This window comes from Delphinus delphis, chromosome 3, assembly GCF_949987515.2.
Source record: "Delphinus delphis chromosome 3, mDelDel1.2, whole genome shotgun sequence".
Taxonomy (NCBI): Eukaryota; Metazoa; Chordata; class Mammalia; order Artiodactyla; family Delphinidae; genus Delphinus; species Delphinus delphis.
The window spans coordinates 5,925,819-5,941,366 of NC_082685.1; the positions used below are offsets into that span (position 1 = coordinate 5,925,819).

The 15,548-nt window shown below is 58.7% G+C and overlaps 4 protein-coding genes across 7 annotated transcripts in view; 3 read left to right on the top strand and 1 right to left on the bottom strand.

The window, feature by feature from the left end:
- The window catches only part of SAFB (scaffold attachment factor B), a 34,341-nt gene extending 32,341 nt beyond the window's left edge, over positions 1 to 2,000 (top strand). The window contains exons 18-21 of one of the 2 annotated variants that reach the window (XM_060007529.1): positions 551 to 669; positions 979 to 1,085; positions 1,469 to 1,535; positions 1,699 to 2,000. In XM_060007529.1, the coding sequence (XP_059863512.1) occupies positions 551 to 669; positions 979 to 1,085; positions 1,469 to 1,535; positions 1,699 to 1,816 (411 nt within the window). In that variant the 3' untranslated portion in view covers positions 1,817 to 2,000. The remainder of the gene's footprint in view (positions 1 to 550; positions 670 to 978; positions 1,086 to 1,468; positions 1,536 to 1,698) is intronic. The other variant, XM_060007530.1, reaches the window with a different exon arrangement.
- Positions 2,001 to 5,615: 3,615 nt separating this feature from the next.
- Positions 5,616 to 7,458, bottom strand: MICOS13 (mitochondrial contact site and cristae organizing system subunit 13). The gene is made up of 4 exons (XM_060007535.1): positions 7,245 to 7,458; positions 6,374 to 6,551; positions 6,126 to 6,177; positions 5,616 to 5,839 (listed from the first exon to the last, which is right to left on the bottom strand). The coding sequence occupies exons 1-4, from the start codon at positions 7,271 to 7,273 to the stop codon at positions 5,742 to 5,744; spliced, it is 357 nt and encodes a 118-aa protein (XP_059863518.1). The 5' UTR covers positions 7,274 to 7,458; the 3' UTR covers positions 5,616 to 5,741.
- Positions 7,459 to 9,453: 1,995 nt separating this feature from the next.
- Positions 9,454 to 12,267, top strand: HSD11B1L (hydroxysteroid 11-beta dehydrogenase 1 like). 2 transcript variants are annotated; one of them, XM_060007534.1, is made up of 7 exons: positions 9,543 to 9,673; positions 9,757 to 9,887; positions 10,526 to 10,637; positions 11,019 to 11,110; positions 11,413 to 11,506; positions 11,639 to 11,804; positions 11,906 to 12,267. In XM_060007534.1, exons 1-7 carry the CDS (start codon positions 9,601 to 9,603, stop codon positions 12,099 to 12,101), a joined length of 864 nt encoding a protein of 287 aa, XP_059863517.1. In that variant the 5' UTR covers positions 9,543 to 9,600; the 3' UTR covers positions 12,102 to 12,267. The 2 variants fall into 2 exon arrangements, with proteins under 2 accessions (XP_059863516.1, XP_059863517.1); XM_060007533.1 differs by lacking the exons at positions 10,526 to 10,637; positions 11,019 to 11,110 and having other exon boundaries at positions 9,454 to 9,673.
- A 1,688-nt stretch (positions 12,268 to 13,955) lies between these two features.
- Positions 13,956 to 15,481, top strand: RPL36 (ribosomal protein L36). Of its 2 annotated transcripts, none has more exons than XM_060007536.1 (4): positions 13,956 to 14,082; positions 14,263 to 14,357; positions 15,149 to 15,283; positions 15,354 to 15,481. In XM_060007536.1, the coding sequence occupies exons 2-4, from the start codon at positions 14,265 to 14,267 to the stop codon at positions 15,441 to 15,443; spliced, it is 318 nt and encodes a 105-aa protein (XP_059863519.1). In that variant the 5' UTR covers positions 13,956 to 14,082; positions 14,263 to 14,264; the 3' UTR covers positions 15,444 to 15,481. The 2 variants fall into 2 exon arrangements, with proteins under 2 accessions (XP_059863519.1, XP_059863520.1); XM_060007537.1 differs by having other exon boundaries at positions 14,035 to 14,151.
- The last annotated feature ends 67 nt before the right edge of the window (positions 15,482 to 15,548 follow it).

Here is a 15,548-nt window from a genome sequence, read left to right on the forward strand (position 1 = left end):
TCCTCCTGGGGTCTGTGCCGGCCAAGCAGTTCACGTGGCCATTGCCACTGAGTAAGCCGCTGGGCTGCCAAGGAGTCGTGTCTGGACAAAGCAGGACAGGATGCCAGGCCCCGGAGTGAATCATGTCAAAGGATCCCTGGTGGCTCTTCTGCTCTGGTGGCTGGCTCCCTGATAATATTCTGAGCACAGGCACCTGGCACAGCGTGATCCATTCCTGGTGTGGGGCAGTCGCTCAGCCCCAGCACGCTTCAGTCCATTGGTGCCTGAATCTCTGCCTTCTGATTAGGGAGAACCTAATTTGGTCTTGGGCTCCATGAGCACTGCTCCTCCCCAGGCCTTGAGCAGACTTCGGGGGTGCGGCTGTGTTGTGCCAGCTGAAAGGTTCTGTGTGGCCCCAGACAGTGTAAAGAAGGCCTGCCGGCACTGTCTTGGGCCTGCAGGGGCTCCTGTCTGAGTCATCGTCCTTGTCATTATTAACTTGTTGCTCCAAAGGCCCTGGGATCCAGGGTTGTACTGAGGCCTTCTTTCGTTTTGACCCTTTAACGTCCAGCATTACCCCGAACGCCACGGAGGACCAGAGCGCCACGGACGGGATTCCCGTGATGGGTGGGGCGGATACAGCTCTGACAAGAGGATGAGCGAGGGCCGGGGGCTGCCTCCTCCCCCCAGGTTTGTGTCTTACGTCCCATGGTGCCCATCGGGGCCTCTCACCCAGCTGGCAGGATTGGTGTGTCTGGCTGAGGACCCCTGGTCTTGGGCATAAGCTGAGTGCGGGCCCAGCGCACTCGCCACGGCCCAGGCTGCCTCTGAGTTCTCTGAGCAGCATCGGATTGAGTGCCACTTCCGTTCCCCCGCAGCCCCCGTTGCTCAAAAGGCTGGGGTCACAAAGTGCTAAACGCACCCTCTCAAACCCAGTGCCATTGCTCTCCTGGAGGGCAGAGGTGGGGGCAATCCAAATCAGAGATGTCTTTCTCCAAGGGGCAGACGTGAGTGGGGGGACCACAGCCGAAGAATGGAGGATGACCGTGCGTGGCAGGGCGCTGCTGACGGAGGCATGATGGACAGGGACCATAGGAGATGGCAAGGTGAGGACTGGCCCTTGGCCAAGGCGCATCTGTCTCGGTGGAGAAGCATCCGGGAAGCTGGGGTTGCCCCTGCTGTACGTCGGGCACTGCTCGTGAGGGCGGGAGCAACTTTCTCTGCTCTCCCTAGCGTGTGGCCTTGCTCCTTACGGCCTGGGTGGGTGAGTGGGTGAGGTGTGGCACAGGAGGTGTGCCACAGGTGCCGTAGCTCCTCTTCACCGTAACTTAGCAAGGAGAGTGGGTGTGTGCAATCCGTGTGCTCACACATCCTCCACGGACGGACCTGTGGCTCAAGAAAGGGACTGGAGTTGTCTGAGCCCCGTGTCCTCTGAACTTGATGTCCTGTGCCTGGAGGCGCTGTGTGAAAAGTGTTCCTTGTTTTCCAGGCGGTGAGAGAAGTATGTCTGGTCACTCGGGGCCAGGTCACATGATGAACCGGGGAGGCATGTCAGGGTAAGGCGCATTGTCACCGGTCTTGTCTTTGCTTGTGGGCTCGCGTCAGTGAAGGTGCTGTGTGCTTGGGCGGGTGTCACTGCTGCTAAAAGGAAGGAGGCCCCAGAGAGCACAGGCACAGGGCAGAGCCCACTGAGTGAAAAATAATTTGCCTTTGTTTCAGGCGCGGCAGCTTTGCCCCCGGGGGGGCCTCTCGGGGCCACGTGATCCCTCGTGGCGGCTTCGGGGGCCAGAACCGGGGGAGCCGACCCAACGACGCCCGCTTCACTCGCCGCTACTAAGTGCTTGGGCTCCTGTGTTATGTCACGTGGCAACAAGAATATGTTCTGTTAAGAGTTCCCTTAAACTGTGTACAATAATTTTTTTTTATCTGCTGCCATATTGTAGCTCAATACAATGTGAATTTGTTTTTTGTTTTTTTTTGGTTTTTTTGTAATAAATGTGTTTCTGTTCACATACCCTTTATTTAAAGCGTCGTGTCTTTTTATTTTCACGTCTTTAAGTAAAATGAAATTATACTCATAAGTGCTAAGCCACAGCTCTTCTTTCAGGGAAGGAGGATGGAAAGGGGCAGCTTTTGGGGACTGTTGGGTTTTCCAGAAGCACTTTGCCAGCAGCACACCCCTTCCAGCCTGCGTGAGCCCGGGCCCGGAGTTCATAGGACCCGTCTGGGTCGTGTGTCTCAGCCTGTCTGGCCTTCCTCATGGGCCTTGTGACATACCTCAGATGTTTGTTCCAATCGCCCACATTTTGCCTCCATGTATGACACCCTTGCTGAACGGGCTGTTTTGTGTGGTAAAATACACGTAACATGAAATTGACCATTTTAACCATTTAAGGGTAGAGTTCAGTGGCATTATGTACATTCTCAGCGTCATACAACCATCCCCACCGTCCATCTCCAGAACTTTTCTTTCTTCCCAAACTAAAACTCTGTCCCCATCAAACACTCAGTCCCCAGCCCCCTGGCCCCCACCACCTACTTTCTGTCTTTGAATCTGACTCCTCTAGGGACCTCGTGAGTGGGATTGCATCCTCGTGGGGAGGAGAGATGACCACGTGTGCCGTGAGAGGAGCAGAAGAGCTGTTGGACACCAGGTGATGAAGTCCACCAGGTGATGAAGTCCACCTCGGGGAGTGGCAGGGGCCGGAGTGGAAGGAGAGTTGCCGGGACAGAGGAGTCGGAGTCGGGGCGGGGGGTCTCGCCCCACATAAGGTGCAGGTGTGTTCAGGGTTCAAGTGCTGCGTGGACTCCAGGGGTGGCTTGGTGGGACAGTGCCACCTCCCCAGGTCAGCTGTGTTCCTTGTCTCTAGGGGCCCTGGGTCTGTATGGATGGAGCTGGGGGCAGGCCCCCCTATTAGGGGAACAGTGCTCAGAGGCCTGCCTCTTGGCTCTATCTCACACTCAAGAAGGGTCTGGCCCTGTCTGAAGGCTGAGATGTACCAACAACCAAGGCTAACCGGGCCCCTGTCCCCCCAGGGCCCAGACAAGGGAAGACAGACACAGGACCAGGCCTTTCCACCTATTGGCCGAATACACCTCCTCCACCAGGCCAGGCACATCCCCCTCCTAATCCCTGTAAATTTATACCGCACGTGGCAAGAGGGACCTGCAGACAGGATTAAATTAAGAACCTTCATATGGTATCTGGGGTTACCCAGGTGGGTCCTTGTAAGGGAAATAGGGAGAAGGGCAAGAAGGGGACACGACAGCGGAAGACCACACTGCTGGCTGTGAGGACAGAGGAAGGGATGCCAGCCAAGGATCACAGTGGCCTCTAGGAGCTGGGAAAGGCAGGAAACGGATTCTTCCCAGCGTCCAGAAGGAACCGGCCATGCCCACACCTGGATTTCAGCCCACTGAGACCCATGTTGGACGTCCAACCACAAGGTGATTCTGTCCCGCGAAGAAAACTGGCAGCACCAGGAGACATTTGCGGTTGTCATACGTGGTGGGTAAGGAGGCACCGCTGGCATTTTGGGGGTTGGAGGCAGGGATGCTGCTCAACACCCCGTCCCTGCGGTGGCCCCAACACGGATTTATCTTTCCCGATATCAGCGATGCCAAGCTGTGGAAATCTGCCCCAAGGTGTTGGGCGCTGTGATGGGGCACCCACAGGGCACTGAGGAAGCCCAGAGAGGGCACTTGAGGAAGGGGACAGAGGAGGCTTCCCAAATGAGGGGGCATCTCAGCTGGGGGCAGGATGAACAGCGGAAGGATGGCCTAATGAGGGGCTGCAAAGTTGTGGGCAAAAGCTGGCGGGAAAGCCAGCTGTGTTCTGGGAACTGAGGGCCACTGGGCTGGCATATCCAAGGACTGAGGGGAGGCAGGGCCCCTGAGGAGTCTGGGCTCACAGGGAGGGCAGGGGGAGCTGCAGGTGTTTGAACAGGGGGTGACATCATCAGACATGGTCTCGGGAACAGATGGAAGGGGGCAGGCCCGGAGGTGGGGTCAGCAGGGAGGTGATCACTGGCAACAAATACAAGTCGATGGAGAGGAATAGGGGTCTGACTGGATGAGGAGACACAGAGGCAAGAGCAGCACTGGTCTCCAGGCTGTCAGCTTGGTCTGTGTGGACAGCGGGAAAGCCATGGGGTCAAGCAGAGCCCATGGCCAACCCTGGGCCAGTGACCATAGGCTGGTTTCAGTGCTAGAAAACACGCGCGCGCGCACACACACACCCATGTCCCCAGGGCAGCTCAGAGACTGGCTTCCTTTGAGGCTTCAGGGAGCCTCGTGGAGCACATGGCACCACCCCAGCTCCCTGCGCCCTGAGCACAAACCCCTCCTGTATTCTCCATCTGTAAAAAATGGGCCCACAAGGCTGCTGGAAGGGCTCTGTGGATGGAGAGTCAGGCTGGGACAGCTCACAGGGCTTGTCCTTGAACTCGGGATGTGCCCTCAGCCTCCGAAATGGCCAGCACCAGCTCCCTCCTCGGCAGCAGAGGATCAAGGATGGCCCCAGGCCCCACCCATCCCACCCTCATCATAGACCCGCTCCCACCTCCACAGGGGCCCAGGTGGCTTTCAGGTGACACACAGGACATGGGAGACCCCACCTGGAGACCATTCCTGGAGACCAGGGTGGCACAGGTCACTCAGGGCTCTCCCTCCCCAAGCACCACCCTGCCCTCCCCACTCCTCCCTGGCCAGATGGACGGATGGACATGTGCTGGCTTCTGCTCCCAGGCGAGCCTGGGAAATGCCCCGGCCTCTGGTCTCTGCTTCCCTCATCTGTAACAGTGCCGTCCCCTCCTGAGTCATGTCCCTGGGTGAGTTCTATTCCCTAAACCAACTGACGTGAACTCCGAACTCTTGGGAACAGAGGATCCTGTGCCAGCTCAGGGCACCATTACCCAGGCCTCCTCCCTGTTCCCAGGGTAGCTTCCTGGGCCAGTCATTGGCTCCCACCCAAGCCCACCTCCTACCCTGTCTGGGGCAGAGGTTTCCTCCTGCCATCACCATGGTGGGATGCTCTGTGACTGGGTGCTGGGGATCTCACAGGGAGCATCTCAAGGGCCCACCCTCCCCAGAGCTCCAGCTGGACGGAGAGACATTTAGGTCACCAAGCAGCTGACACCGCGGGTGTCAGAGAAGGCTTCCCAGGGGAGCAGGGAACATCTGGAAAACAGGGCCCTTGTGGGCCAGGGAGACTCCCTGCACGGCCATGACCGCCAGGTCTGTGCTCCCCAGGAATCCCCAGGTTGTGGGGAGAGGGTGGAATGAGAGTGGAAACCAGGTGAGGGCAGGAGGACAGGGACTAGATTAGGCGGGCAGATCAGTGAGCCGAGCAGGACAATCAGTGGCTCTGGGGGCTCGCAGCTGTGTAGACCAGCCCTTACCCCCAGATTGCCCCACCCTGTGCTCAGCCCTCCAAGAACTGAGAAGACCCCAGACCCACATGGGCCCTGAGCCCCAGAGCAGTGGTCTGCTCCCACTCACCATACAAGGTCGAGGGCCCACCAGTGGGCAGGGCCCAGATACAAAGGGGTGAACCTTGGCCTTCGGTCAAGGTCAGGCCCTGAAGAGCCCCCAGGAGCCAGAAGCCCACGCCCCGGGGGCCAGCACACGGATCGGGGAACACTTCCAAGTCCTTTATTGGGCTGGCAAGGCCGGGAGCTGCCCTAGGAGTGGGGTCCCAGTCTGGCGTCCATGGCGCCCTGGCCCCTGTTCCCGCCTGAGGCAGGCAGCTTCCTCTTGACAGGCTACTTGGTTCGCTCCTTCAGGTATTCCCAGCCCTCCTTGGAGTACTCCCAGGCCTTGGAGGGGGCCACGGACAGAGCGGACATCACCGTGATGATGCCTGTGGGGAAGGAGGGCCCAGCGCTTTCAGCAGAGAGTTTGAGAGGCACCACTTCCGGCTCTGTCAATTCCATGCAGGGGAACAGGTGGAGGCCACATATTGCTCCCACCTCCCTGGAATCTCCACTCCCTTTTCTCTTTCAGATCCGTTGGGGGCTGCGGGGCGGGGAGGCGGGGGCAGCAGGTGCACACAGAGCAGGAAGGAGAGTGGTGGAAAGGCATGGCCAGGAAGGGAGGTGGGAAGTATCTGGGGCCACTCTCCTGCAAGCAGACGGACCAAGGCCTACCTGAATTCCAGGACTCGCGGATGTGAAAGTTAAACTTTGGAGGGGCTGGGAGCTGGGAAGAGAGGGGAAGAAGGGGCTGGTGAAAGGGGAAGGCCTGGCAGCCCGCGCCTCCCTCACAGGCAGGGAGAGCAGCACATGCCCCAGTGTGGAGAAAGCCAAGCAGGGCTGGAGGGACCGGGGATCAAAGACCACCCGAGCTGACGCCCCTGCTCCAGCAGAGCCGTAGCCTCAATCCAAGCTCGGAGTACCTGGGGTATCTTCAGGCCTGTCTGCTCGCACACGTACTGGCTGAACTGGTACACGGCGGTGGGGACCACCTCCTCAGCTTTCTGAAGGACCGCCTGGCTCTTGTCGCTGGGCCCCAGCAGCTCCTGGTCGTACACCAGGTAGACAGCGCCCCCAGCCACACTGCCCTTGATGAGGAACCTGCAGGCAGAGAAAGGAACCACAGCAGCTCAGCAGATTCTGCTGGCCACCTCCCGGGTCTAGGCCCGCGGGTATGGGGGTGAGGGTTAGACCCCTAGGGGGAGGGGCGTGCCCACAGTCCAAAGAGTGACACACCCGAAGCCAGGCAGCTAATGCGGGAAGCACAGGGCATTTTGGGAGCCCAGAGGCGTGCCTGACCCACAGCACTTAATCTAAGGCGTGCAGGGATACTCAGCTCCATTTAACTGGTAAACTGAAGCCTGGAGAGAAACAGTGTCACTCAAGATCCCGCAGAGGGCAGGGAACAGTGAAGACTTAAGACTCCTGACCACCTTCTACCTTCCAGCCCCGAGGGATGCTCCGCGAGGAACCCGCGGGGGTTTTCTAAGTGTCCCTGGTCATTTCCTGTCATACGCAGCTCTGGGTGCGCATTAACCTCCCAACAAAGGCGTGCGGCACTCCCATATTACAGAGTGGGCAGCTGAGGCTCGGAGGGATCTCGGGTACAGAGTGGGAAAGGCACGAACTCGCTAGGAAGCGGGAGGGGGGCGAGAAGCTCCACCCTGTCTGGACAGACACGGGAGACCTGACACTACGGGCGGCGAAAAGCCGATCGGGAGCAAACCAGATGGAGGGTGCTCGCAGAAGGGAACATTCTTGGGGGCTTGGGGCCCTCCTGGTGGCCCCACGAACCTCATCAGCGACCACACTCCGGATACCATGACCGCTCCGCTCCGCGCGCAAGGACACTCGGCTCGCCCGTCACTTCCGGTCGCGGCGTCGCAGAGGCCTCTGGGAGGCGTAGTCTCTTGTCAGCCGCAAAGGCCTCCGGGAGTCGGAGTCTCGGCACCGAAACAACAGAAAGAGGTTGCGGTCCCACTGCAAAACAACCGTGCGAAGCTTAGTCCTCAGGGCCCAGCCGCCGCAAAGCTGTCTGGGAAAAGTAGTCGGCAAGTCACGTGAGGCGCCGGACGGCTCGTTTAGCCGCCAAGCCTCCTGGGAAAGGCAGTCGGGGGCGGCACGGCCCTCGTGACGTGAGGGAAAGAGGAATCGGGTGACAAGAGTGGGGCCTGAGGGGGACCCACAAGATGTCGTCTCCCGCGCCGGCGCGGGGGACTAAGGGCCCAGGCACAGGAAGAGAGTGCCTGGAAGCTGGTTGTCACGGCAACATGAGGGCTGATTTGTACGAGAAAGGCGGGCCTTTAGTCACGTGATCAGGTCAGTGGTTGAGGCCAGAGGAGAGCTAGGCGGGAGGCTGTTGCCCGGCAACGCCTGGGCGCGGAGTCCCCACAGTATAGCCCCTCCCCCCGAGGAGGTGGGCTCGGAGTCGCGTGACTCAGACCCTACGGGAGGGGGCGCGGTCGGAGACTGGCGGACGCAGTGGTGAAGTGAGGGCAGCGGGGCGCACGCGTGACTCCCAGGCCCGGACCCCAGCCCCGCTGGACAGCGGGAGAAACTGAGCCCTGAGTGGGTGAGTTCGCGATTGGGAGAGTGCAGTGAGTCGCACGCCCCCTTTGTCCAGAGGGGAAACTGAGGCCCGGCGAGGTCAGGGGGCCGGTGGGTTCTGCGAGGATCGGGTTTCCTCCTTTCCTCCCCCTTCAGAGCCTGGCTGTTTCATCCATCCATTCATCTCTCCGCCCACTCACCCACCCAGCCTGCCAGCCAACCCCTGCGAGGGAACTATGGTCAGGGCCAGTTTGAGGAGAATGTTGAGCTGTGGGGCTTCAGGGCTTTCCCTGGAAGTGGGGAGAGGTGAGAGAGTGTTCCCTGCTGAGGGGACGCTGGCGTGACTGGGTTAGGGCGAGGAGTTCACTTTTCTGAGAACTGATAGATTCATGGATAGGAAGTGGGGAAGATGAGGATGGACAGAGAGCCGAGGCCAGACCTGCTGGGTCTCGTGGGCTGAGGTGAGGAGGGTGTGGTCTCCATCTGGGGCAGTGGTGAGCCCTGGGAGGGTTTGGAACAGGAAGGGACATCTCAGATGTTTTTGGACAAAGATCCCTATGGCCTTTCCTCTTTGCCCCATGCAGTTCAGAGGATAGAAACCCTAAGATGTAATGGGCTTGTGCCCTTTTCAGGGGAGATCCATGACCCCCTTAACTTTAATCACCTGGCCTGTTTTTATCTTTCACCTTCTCCCTGGAACAAGTAAATCGGCTCCCCCACCTGAAGTCACATCTTAATCCTGATGACACGGGCACCTCCATCTCCAAGCCAGTCCTGAGTGTCCGATTCCTTCTGGGTGTCTCCAGACAGAGTTATCTTTCTGGGCTCCCCCACCTCTCACCTCCCACATTCCTCATATCACTCTGGGTCAGTCTATCTGTTGAGTACCTACTGCATGTCTGGCAGTTCAGGGCACGGAAGATCCAAAAGGGAGCAAAACAGAAGCAGGTTTCCATTTCCTTTCTGCCCTCATGGAGCTGAGTCTAAGGGGAGAGAGGGATCCTGAACAGGTAACAAATCATCAAGATGATTTCAGGGGATGACAAGTGCTGAGAAGGAGAAAAGTTCTACAGGTAAGAGAGAGGGGGTGACCAGGAACAGAGGTGCTTTAGAGGAGGAGGCCAGGGAAGTGCCCTCTGAGGAGGTGATTTTTCCAGCCAAGACTTGAAAGAGCAAGCCGTTGGGTTGTATTTGGGAATACAAAATACAACCTCGTAGAGGGAACAGCCAATGCAAAGGCCCTGAGGCAGGATGGTGAGTGGCTGGTTCCAATGAACAGTGAAGAGGCTGGTGTGGCAAAGCAGAGTGAGCAAGAGGGGCTGGTCCAAGCAGACCCTTTTTGGTCACCAAGGCTTTTGTTCTAAGTGAAACGGGCAGGGTTTTCAGTAGGGGAAGAAGATGGCTGCAGTGGTTCAGGTGAGCTAGATGATGACCTGGACCAGGTGGTGGCTCTGCAGATGGAGAAGAGGGGGCAGGGCCAGGGGCATCACCGCTGGCTCTTCGAACAAAGACGCCGTTGGGGAAATGGGTGTGACTGAGGTGCGACTGTGGGCCAGGCCTGTGCCGGCCCCCACTCTCTCCCGCTGCAGACCCAGGGAGGGCCATGAAGGTGCTGCTGCTCGTGGGGCTGGGAGCCCTGTTCTTTGCCTATTATTGGGATGACAACTTTGACCCAGGTGAGCGCCTGGGGGTGGGGGTGGGAGGAACGTTCTGGCTGTCCTCTCCATCCCCCAAGCTGACCACCCCTACTCGCTGCCAGCCAGCCTCCAGGGAGCCCGTGTGCTGCTGACTGGAGCCAGTGTGGGCATCGGGGAGGAGCTGGCATATCACTACGCGCGCCTGGGCTCCCACCTGGTGCTCACTGCCCACACCGAGGCTCTCCTGCAGAAGGTGAGACACTCCATCTCAAGTTTAATTGGTGGGGGGGGCGGGGGGCGGGGAACAGGGCCTGGGTTTGAATCCCTGCAAACATTCAGGCTTCCTGTGTGGCCTTGGGTAAGTCACTTAATCTCTCTGAGGCTTAGTTTCCTCATTTGTAAATCAGAGACAATAAAAGGACCTTCTCCTGGGTTGTGATGTGGGGTTGCATCAGTAAGACAGTTGTAAAGCAAGGACTGTTCCTCACTAAATAGGAGTACTGAGAGTAACCAAAGGCTGTGTGGATAGCTAGGGTTCTCAAGTTCAAAAGCGGGTTGGGTAGACCCTTCTTAGCAACAGCCCAGTGTTATTTCAAGGAAATGTGCAGCTCCTGGGGATGAACCTTACAAAATTTCAAGAGGCCAGAAATCTCAAGATTTATTTGAAATCTGCGTTTTAAATGTTGATGGTTGAACAAGCAAAATGTCCCCTATTCTGGCCCATGGGCTGCCAGTTTGCTACCCCAGTGGTAACGCTTCAGACATGATGTTGAATGGAACCTGAGGCTCATAGCAGGGGAGGGGGCTTCAGGCTGGGGCCCCTTTAGGGCCGGCAGGTGGAGGGGGGCCAGCTGGGGTGGAGGGGCCCACGGGCAGCTCTGGCCCCCCCAGGTGGTAGGGAACTGCCGGAAGCTGGGCGCTCCCAAGGTCTTCTACATCGCTGCGGACATGGCCTCCCCTGAGGTGCCCGAGCGCGTGGTGCAGTTTGCGCTGGACAAGCTGGGTGAGGGGCGGGGCCTGGAGTCTGGGACCTTGGCCTAGGCCTTAGGGGCACGACCCAAATTGGGGCGGGGGTGTGGTAGTAACGGCCGTCTGAGGGCGGAGATTTATGGGTCCGGGGGCAAGGCTAGGGGTGGCGCCTTATGACATCCAGTGGGTGGAACTCTGGACCGGGCCTCATTAGATCAGGGATGAAGCCTGGTTAGGGAGTAGGGCGGGGTCTCTTTGATCTTAGTTGGGGCGCTACCTGGGTCAGAGCTCATTGTGTCAATGCTCTGGCCGGAGCATCGCTAGTTCAGGGGGCAGGGCTATGGGTGGTGTCTCGTAGGGCGCGGGGGGCGGAGCCTTAAGGACAGCTCCGGGCTGATGGGCCTCTCCGGGCCAGGAGGGCTGGACTACCTGGTGATGAACCACCTCGGCGCCGCCCCAGCAGGCACGCGGGGCCGCAGCGCCCAGGCGACACGATGGCTCATGCAGGTTCTCCGCCCCTCCGCGGCCCCGGTTCCGCCCTCCCGCCAGACTCCACCCTCTCACCATTCCCGTCTCGGACCCTGCCCTTCCCAGCTCCAGACCCCAACTTTCCTGGTTCTAGGCTCCGCCCTCTTGACCTTGGCTCCGCCCCAGGCTGGTGTTCCCCCTCGTCCATTCGGAACTCTGCCCCGGTCCTCGAGCCCCGCCCCTACATACCAAGGCCCCGCCCCCAGGCTCTAGGCTCCGCCCCTGCCCCTTCTGGCCTTCGGTTCCTCCTCCGCCCGGTGACTCGCAGTCGCCACCTACAGGTGAATTTCCTGAGTTACGTGCAACTGACTTCGTTGGCGCTGCCGAGTCTGACTGACAGCAAGGGCTCCCTGGTGGTGGTGTCCTCGTTGCTAGGTGCGTGTACGCGGGGCGGGGAGTGGGGAAGCCATGGGGCCGATGGGGGCGAGCCTGGAGCGGACAGGAAGGCTTCCCGGAGGAGGAGCAGCGGCGTGTGGCCGCTCAGCCACTGCCCTCCCGCGCCCCCAGGCCGCGTGCCCACGTCCTTCTCCAGCCCCTACTCGGCGGCCAAGTTCGCGCTGGATAGCTTCTTTGGCTCTCTCCGGCGGGAGCTGGATGTGCAGGACGTGAACGTCGCCATCACCATGTGCGTCCTGGGCCTCCAGGATCGCGCCTCGGCCGCCGAGGGAGTCAGGTGAGGCCCAGGACGCGAGCCGGGGCCAGGCTGAGCGGGGAGGGGGTGTGGGGGGCCGCTCAGCCGTAGCCACAGTCCCCACCGCACCCTCCTGTCCCCAGGGGCGTCACAAGGGCCAAGGCGGCCCCAGGGCCCAAGGCAGCCCTGGCTGTGATTCGTGGCAGCGCCACGCGTGCCTCCGGCGTCTTCTACCCGTGGCGCTTCCATCTGCTCTGCCTGCTTCGCGGCTGGATGCCACAGCCAAGGGCCTGGTTCATCCGCCAGGAGCTCAACGTCACGACCCCCGCTGCTGCCTGAGCCCCTGGGCTTAATGCCCCTTCGTCTTCCCAGAAGAAGACCCTCCAGCCAATCGTCCTGGAGCCCGGACAGACACCTCTGAGCAGGTGGCCAAGGGCCAAAAGAAAGTCATCAAGACAGAAAAGTAAACCTGAGAAAAACTGCCAGCACCTGAAAGCAGTCAGAACTCGGGGCGTGCCCGGCATCTTGTCAGGGACTTGGAAGGCAATTAATTACCTCAGTCTTCTCAGCTGTCATTGATGATATGATTGCTGCTTCCATTTTGCAGATGAGCAAACTGAGGCTCAGAGAGGCTATGTGACTTGCCTCAGGGCCCTGGCCACATCCAGCAGGTCACAACACTACTGAGCCACCCTTGGAACCCTCTCTATTTGCGACCTGAAACCACTGCGTCCCTGATTTGTTCTTTCCACTCTCAGCCTCGGAGCATCCCCCAACCATTTTCCCGAGCAGGGGAGCCCTCGAAGCTGTCGAGTTGATGGTGGGGTCTGAGGAGGGGGAAGAGGAAACGAATGTGTTCTGGGCTGGATCCAGCCTCCCATTTGATAATAAAAAGCTTTCTTCCCTTGCACATCTGTTCAGACTCCTTGGTCCTTCCAGTTTGCTGGTGGCAGGAGGTGAAGAGGGATGTGTGTATTGGTGCCAGAACTCTCACCTTCATTTCACAGGTGGAGAAACGGAGGCTGAGAGACAGATGGACGTCATCCAGGAAGTCAGGGATGGAAGGAAGTGTAACCGATTGTGGGCCAAAGGCTATATTTGCAGCACGAAGAACGTGGTTTGTGCACCAATAATGATAGCCTGCATCAGGCGCTACGCACTTGACATTCATGACATCTTCACAACCAGAGGTTAGTGCTACCATTGTTACCATTTTATGGATGGGGAAACTTAGACGGGAAGTCAGAGACAGAAGCTGGGATTCTGACACCAGACTGTCCCTCTTTAAGGCAACGTGTGGGCTGCACCTGCACATCACTGGTATTTAGATTAATGAATTAAAAATTGACACTTTCCTTAAAATGGTAAACCAGCAGTGCTCGCATAAAGAAAAAGCAACTGTAAAGATAAAAACTAAATGAAAGCAATGTTATTAAAACAAAACAATGTTTTGAAGAATGAAACAATGTTATAAACAGCTAGCTACGGGTGGGATAGGGAGGGTGGGAGGGAGACGGAAGGGGGGGGGCTATGGGGATATAAGTATAGCTGATTCACTTTGTTATACAGCAGAAACTAACACAAAAATGTAAAGCAACTATACTCCAATAAAGATGGTTTTTTTAAAAAAAAAAACTAGTTCCTGTTGGCTGTCCAAGCCTCCAAGATTAGCAGGTGATCCAAGGGCTAACCCCAAACAGACCAGCCTCAAATTCATACTGTCTCTTGGAAATAAATAGGATTGAAAGATAAAAACCAGAAAAAAAGAATATTTTTTTGTTCCCACCACGCCGCCTATCCCTGCACCTAAAATTACATCAAGTTATATCAAGTGCCACCAGGGGGCACTATATCACAACGCTTTCCTTAGCTCTAGCCCAGAGCTTGGCTTCATATATAGTAAAACCAATTTCTCCGATTGTGGAAATTTTAGTTTGTGCCAGTTATCATATCTTGCTCAAACAGTTTGGAATAGGTACTATTGTTGTCATCATTCTATAAATGGAGAAATTCGAGTAGTGGGAGCTGAAGTCTCTGGCGCTGGGACAGCCAGCTGGCGGCACAGGTTGGATTTCACCTCTCAACCCACGCGCAGAGGGAGACACCGCAGCCACAGCCACGCCCACCCGGTCCGACTACTGGTTTGGGCCCGTGAGGATAAGCGCGCATGCTCAGGGGGCCCACAAGGACGCCTCCAGCCGCCAGGGGGAGCCCGCGACATTCCTGCCTCTCTGGCCCGCGCCGCCCGCGGGTCGGTGGAAATCCCAGAGTTCGGTGCGTTTGAGGCCCTTCCGCCGCGGCAGCCATTAAGGAGCAGCAGGTTAGTGAAGCCCAGCGCGAGTACCATCAGCTGCCATCCGGACCCTTGGGGCTCCAGTGCAGCTCGGGGGTATGGTTGGGTGCAGCGAGCAAGCCCGGGGGAGCCGAGGCGCGGGGTTCCGGGCGGCGGGGACCGAGCTGGGACTCACCTCGACCCCTCTCTCCCCACCCCTGTCCGCAGCCATGGCTCTGCGCTACCCCATGGCCGTGGGCCTCAACAAGGGCCACAAGGTGACCAAGAACGTGAGCAAGCCGAGGCACAGCCGCCGCCGTGGGGTGAGTGCCGGGAGCGCCGTCGGGAGTCGAGTCCCGAGGGCAGTGGGGAGCCTTGGGCAGTGGGGAGCCCTGGTGTCTTGTTTGTTTGCGGTACGCGGGCCTCTCACTGCCGTGGCCTCTCACGTTGCGGAGCACAGGCTCCGGACGCGCAGGCTCAGCGGCCATGGCTCACGGGCCCAGCCACTCTGCGGCATGTGGGATCTTCCCGGACCGGGGCACGAACCCGTGTCCCCTGCATAGGCAGGCGGACTCTCAACCACTGCGCCACCAGGGAAGTCCAGCCCTGGTGTCTTAAACGGAAGAAAGGGGGTGTCAGGCTTGCGCAGAGCAGAGTGAAGATGCCGGTTACGCGCCTGCGCGGCGAACGCCCGCCGGGGCTAAGTAATGGGACCCACCTGGCCCGTGGATTCGGAAGCTGGGGCAGGAGCGAATTGGGAGCGAATTTTGACGCATGAGCAGGAGTTTGCCGAGTAGAAGGGTTTCTGGATCGGGGTTGGAATGTGGAGGGAAAGCGGATTCCTCGTGTGTCAGGTTGAGGAGTCGTAGGCTTATGGGGGTTTATATATTTCTTCATTAAGCGGCCCCGACTCCACGGTGCCCAGCTTGTGTCCAGGGCGAGAGGGTTCTGGGCCCGGGGAACACCCTGTGCAAAGGCCGGGTGTGACGTGCCACTTTAATGTTGATAAGATTGGGGACTGGGGAGGATTTGGGCTTCCCTTTTTAGCAGACATACAACACTCCACCCGGAGACCCCCTCCGAGCCCCGCCCTGACGCCTCCCTTCTCCCGCAGCGCCTCACCAAGCACACCAAGTTCGTGCGGGACATGATCCGGGAGGTGTGCGGCTTTGCCCCTTATGAGCGGCGGGCCATGGAGCTGCTCAAGGTCTCCAAGGACAAGCGGGCCCTCAAGTTCATCAAGAAAAGGGTAGGTAGGACCCCTGTTAGGGCCGGGGTGGGACTTGGGGCTTAGGCTCACGGCCCTCCTTGCCCGGCAGGTGGGGACACACATCCGTGCCAAGAGGAAGAGAGAGGAGCTGAGCAATGTCCTGGCCGCCATGAGGAAGGCGGCAGCCAAGAAGGACTGAGCCCTTCCCCTCTGTGCACAATAAAACTTTTCCAGAAACTTGGGGTTTCTGTGCTGCCAGTGGGAAGGGGGGGTGCCATCTGCTGGGGCACACGTGTCCCTGGGC

What these genes read in the sequence shown, in the direction of transcription:
- MICOS13 (XM_060007535.1), bottom strand. Translation starts at nt 7,273, where the DNA reads ATGGTATCCGGAGTGTGGTCGCTGATGAG. An exon ending in GGAGTGTGGTCGCTGATGAG is followed by an intron (nt 6,552 to 7,244) that starts GTTCGTGGGGCC and finishes CTCTGCCTGCAG; the next exon opens with GTTCCTCATCAAGGGCAGTG. An exon ending in CCGCGAGTCCTGGAATTCAG is followed by an intron (nt 5,840 to 6,125) that starts GTAGGCCTTGGT and finishes CCTTCCCCACAG; the next exon opens with GCATCATCACGGTGATGTCC.
- HSD11B1L (XM_060007534.1), top strand. Translation starts at nt 9,601, where the DNA reads ATGAAGGTGCTGCTGCTCGTGGGGCTGGGAGCCCTGTTCTTTGCCTAT. An exon ending in GTTTGCGCTGGACAAGCTGG is followed by an intron (nt 10,638 to 11,018) that starts GTGAGGGGCGGG and finishes TCTCCGGGCCAG; the next exon opens with GAGGGCTGGACTACCTGGTG. An exon ending in CGACACGATGGCTCATGCAG is followed by an intron (nt 11,111 to 11,412) that starts GTTCTCCGCCCC and finishes CGCCACCTACAG; the next exon opens with GTGAATTTCCTGAGTTACGT.
- RPL36 (XM_060007536.1), top strand. Translation starts at nt 14,265, where the DNA reads ATGGCTCTGCGCTACCCCATGGCCGTGGGCCTCAACAAGGGCCACAAG. An exon ending in GGCACAGCCGCCGCCGTGGG is followed by an intron (nt 14,358 to 15,148) that starts GTGAGTGCCGGG and finishes CTTCTCCCGCAG; the next exon opens with CGCCTCACCAAGCACACCAA. An exon ending in TCAAGTTCATCAAGAAAAGG is followed by an intron (nt 15,284 to 15,353) that starts GTAGGTAGGACC and finishes CTTGCCCGGCAG; the next exon opens with GTGGGGACACACATCCGTGC.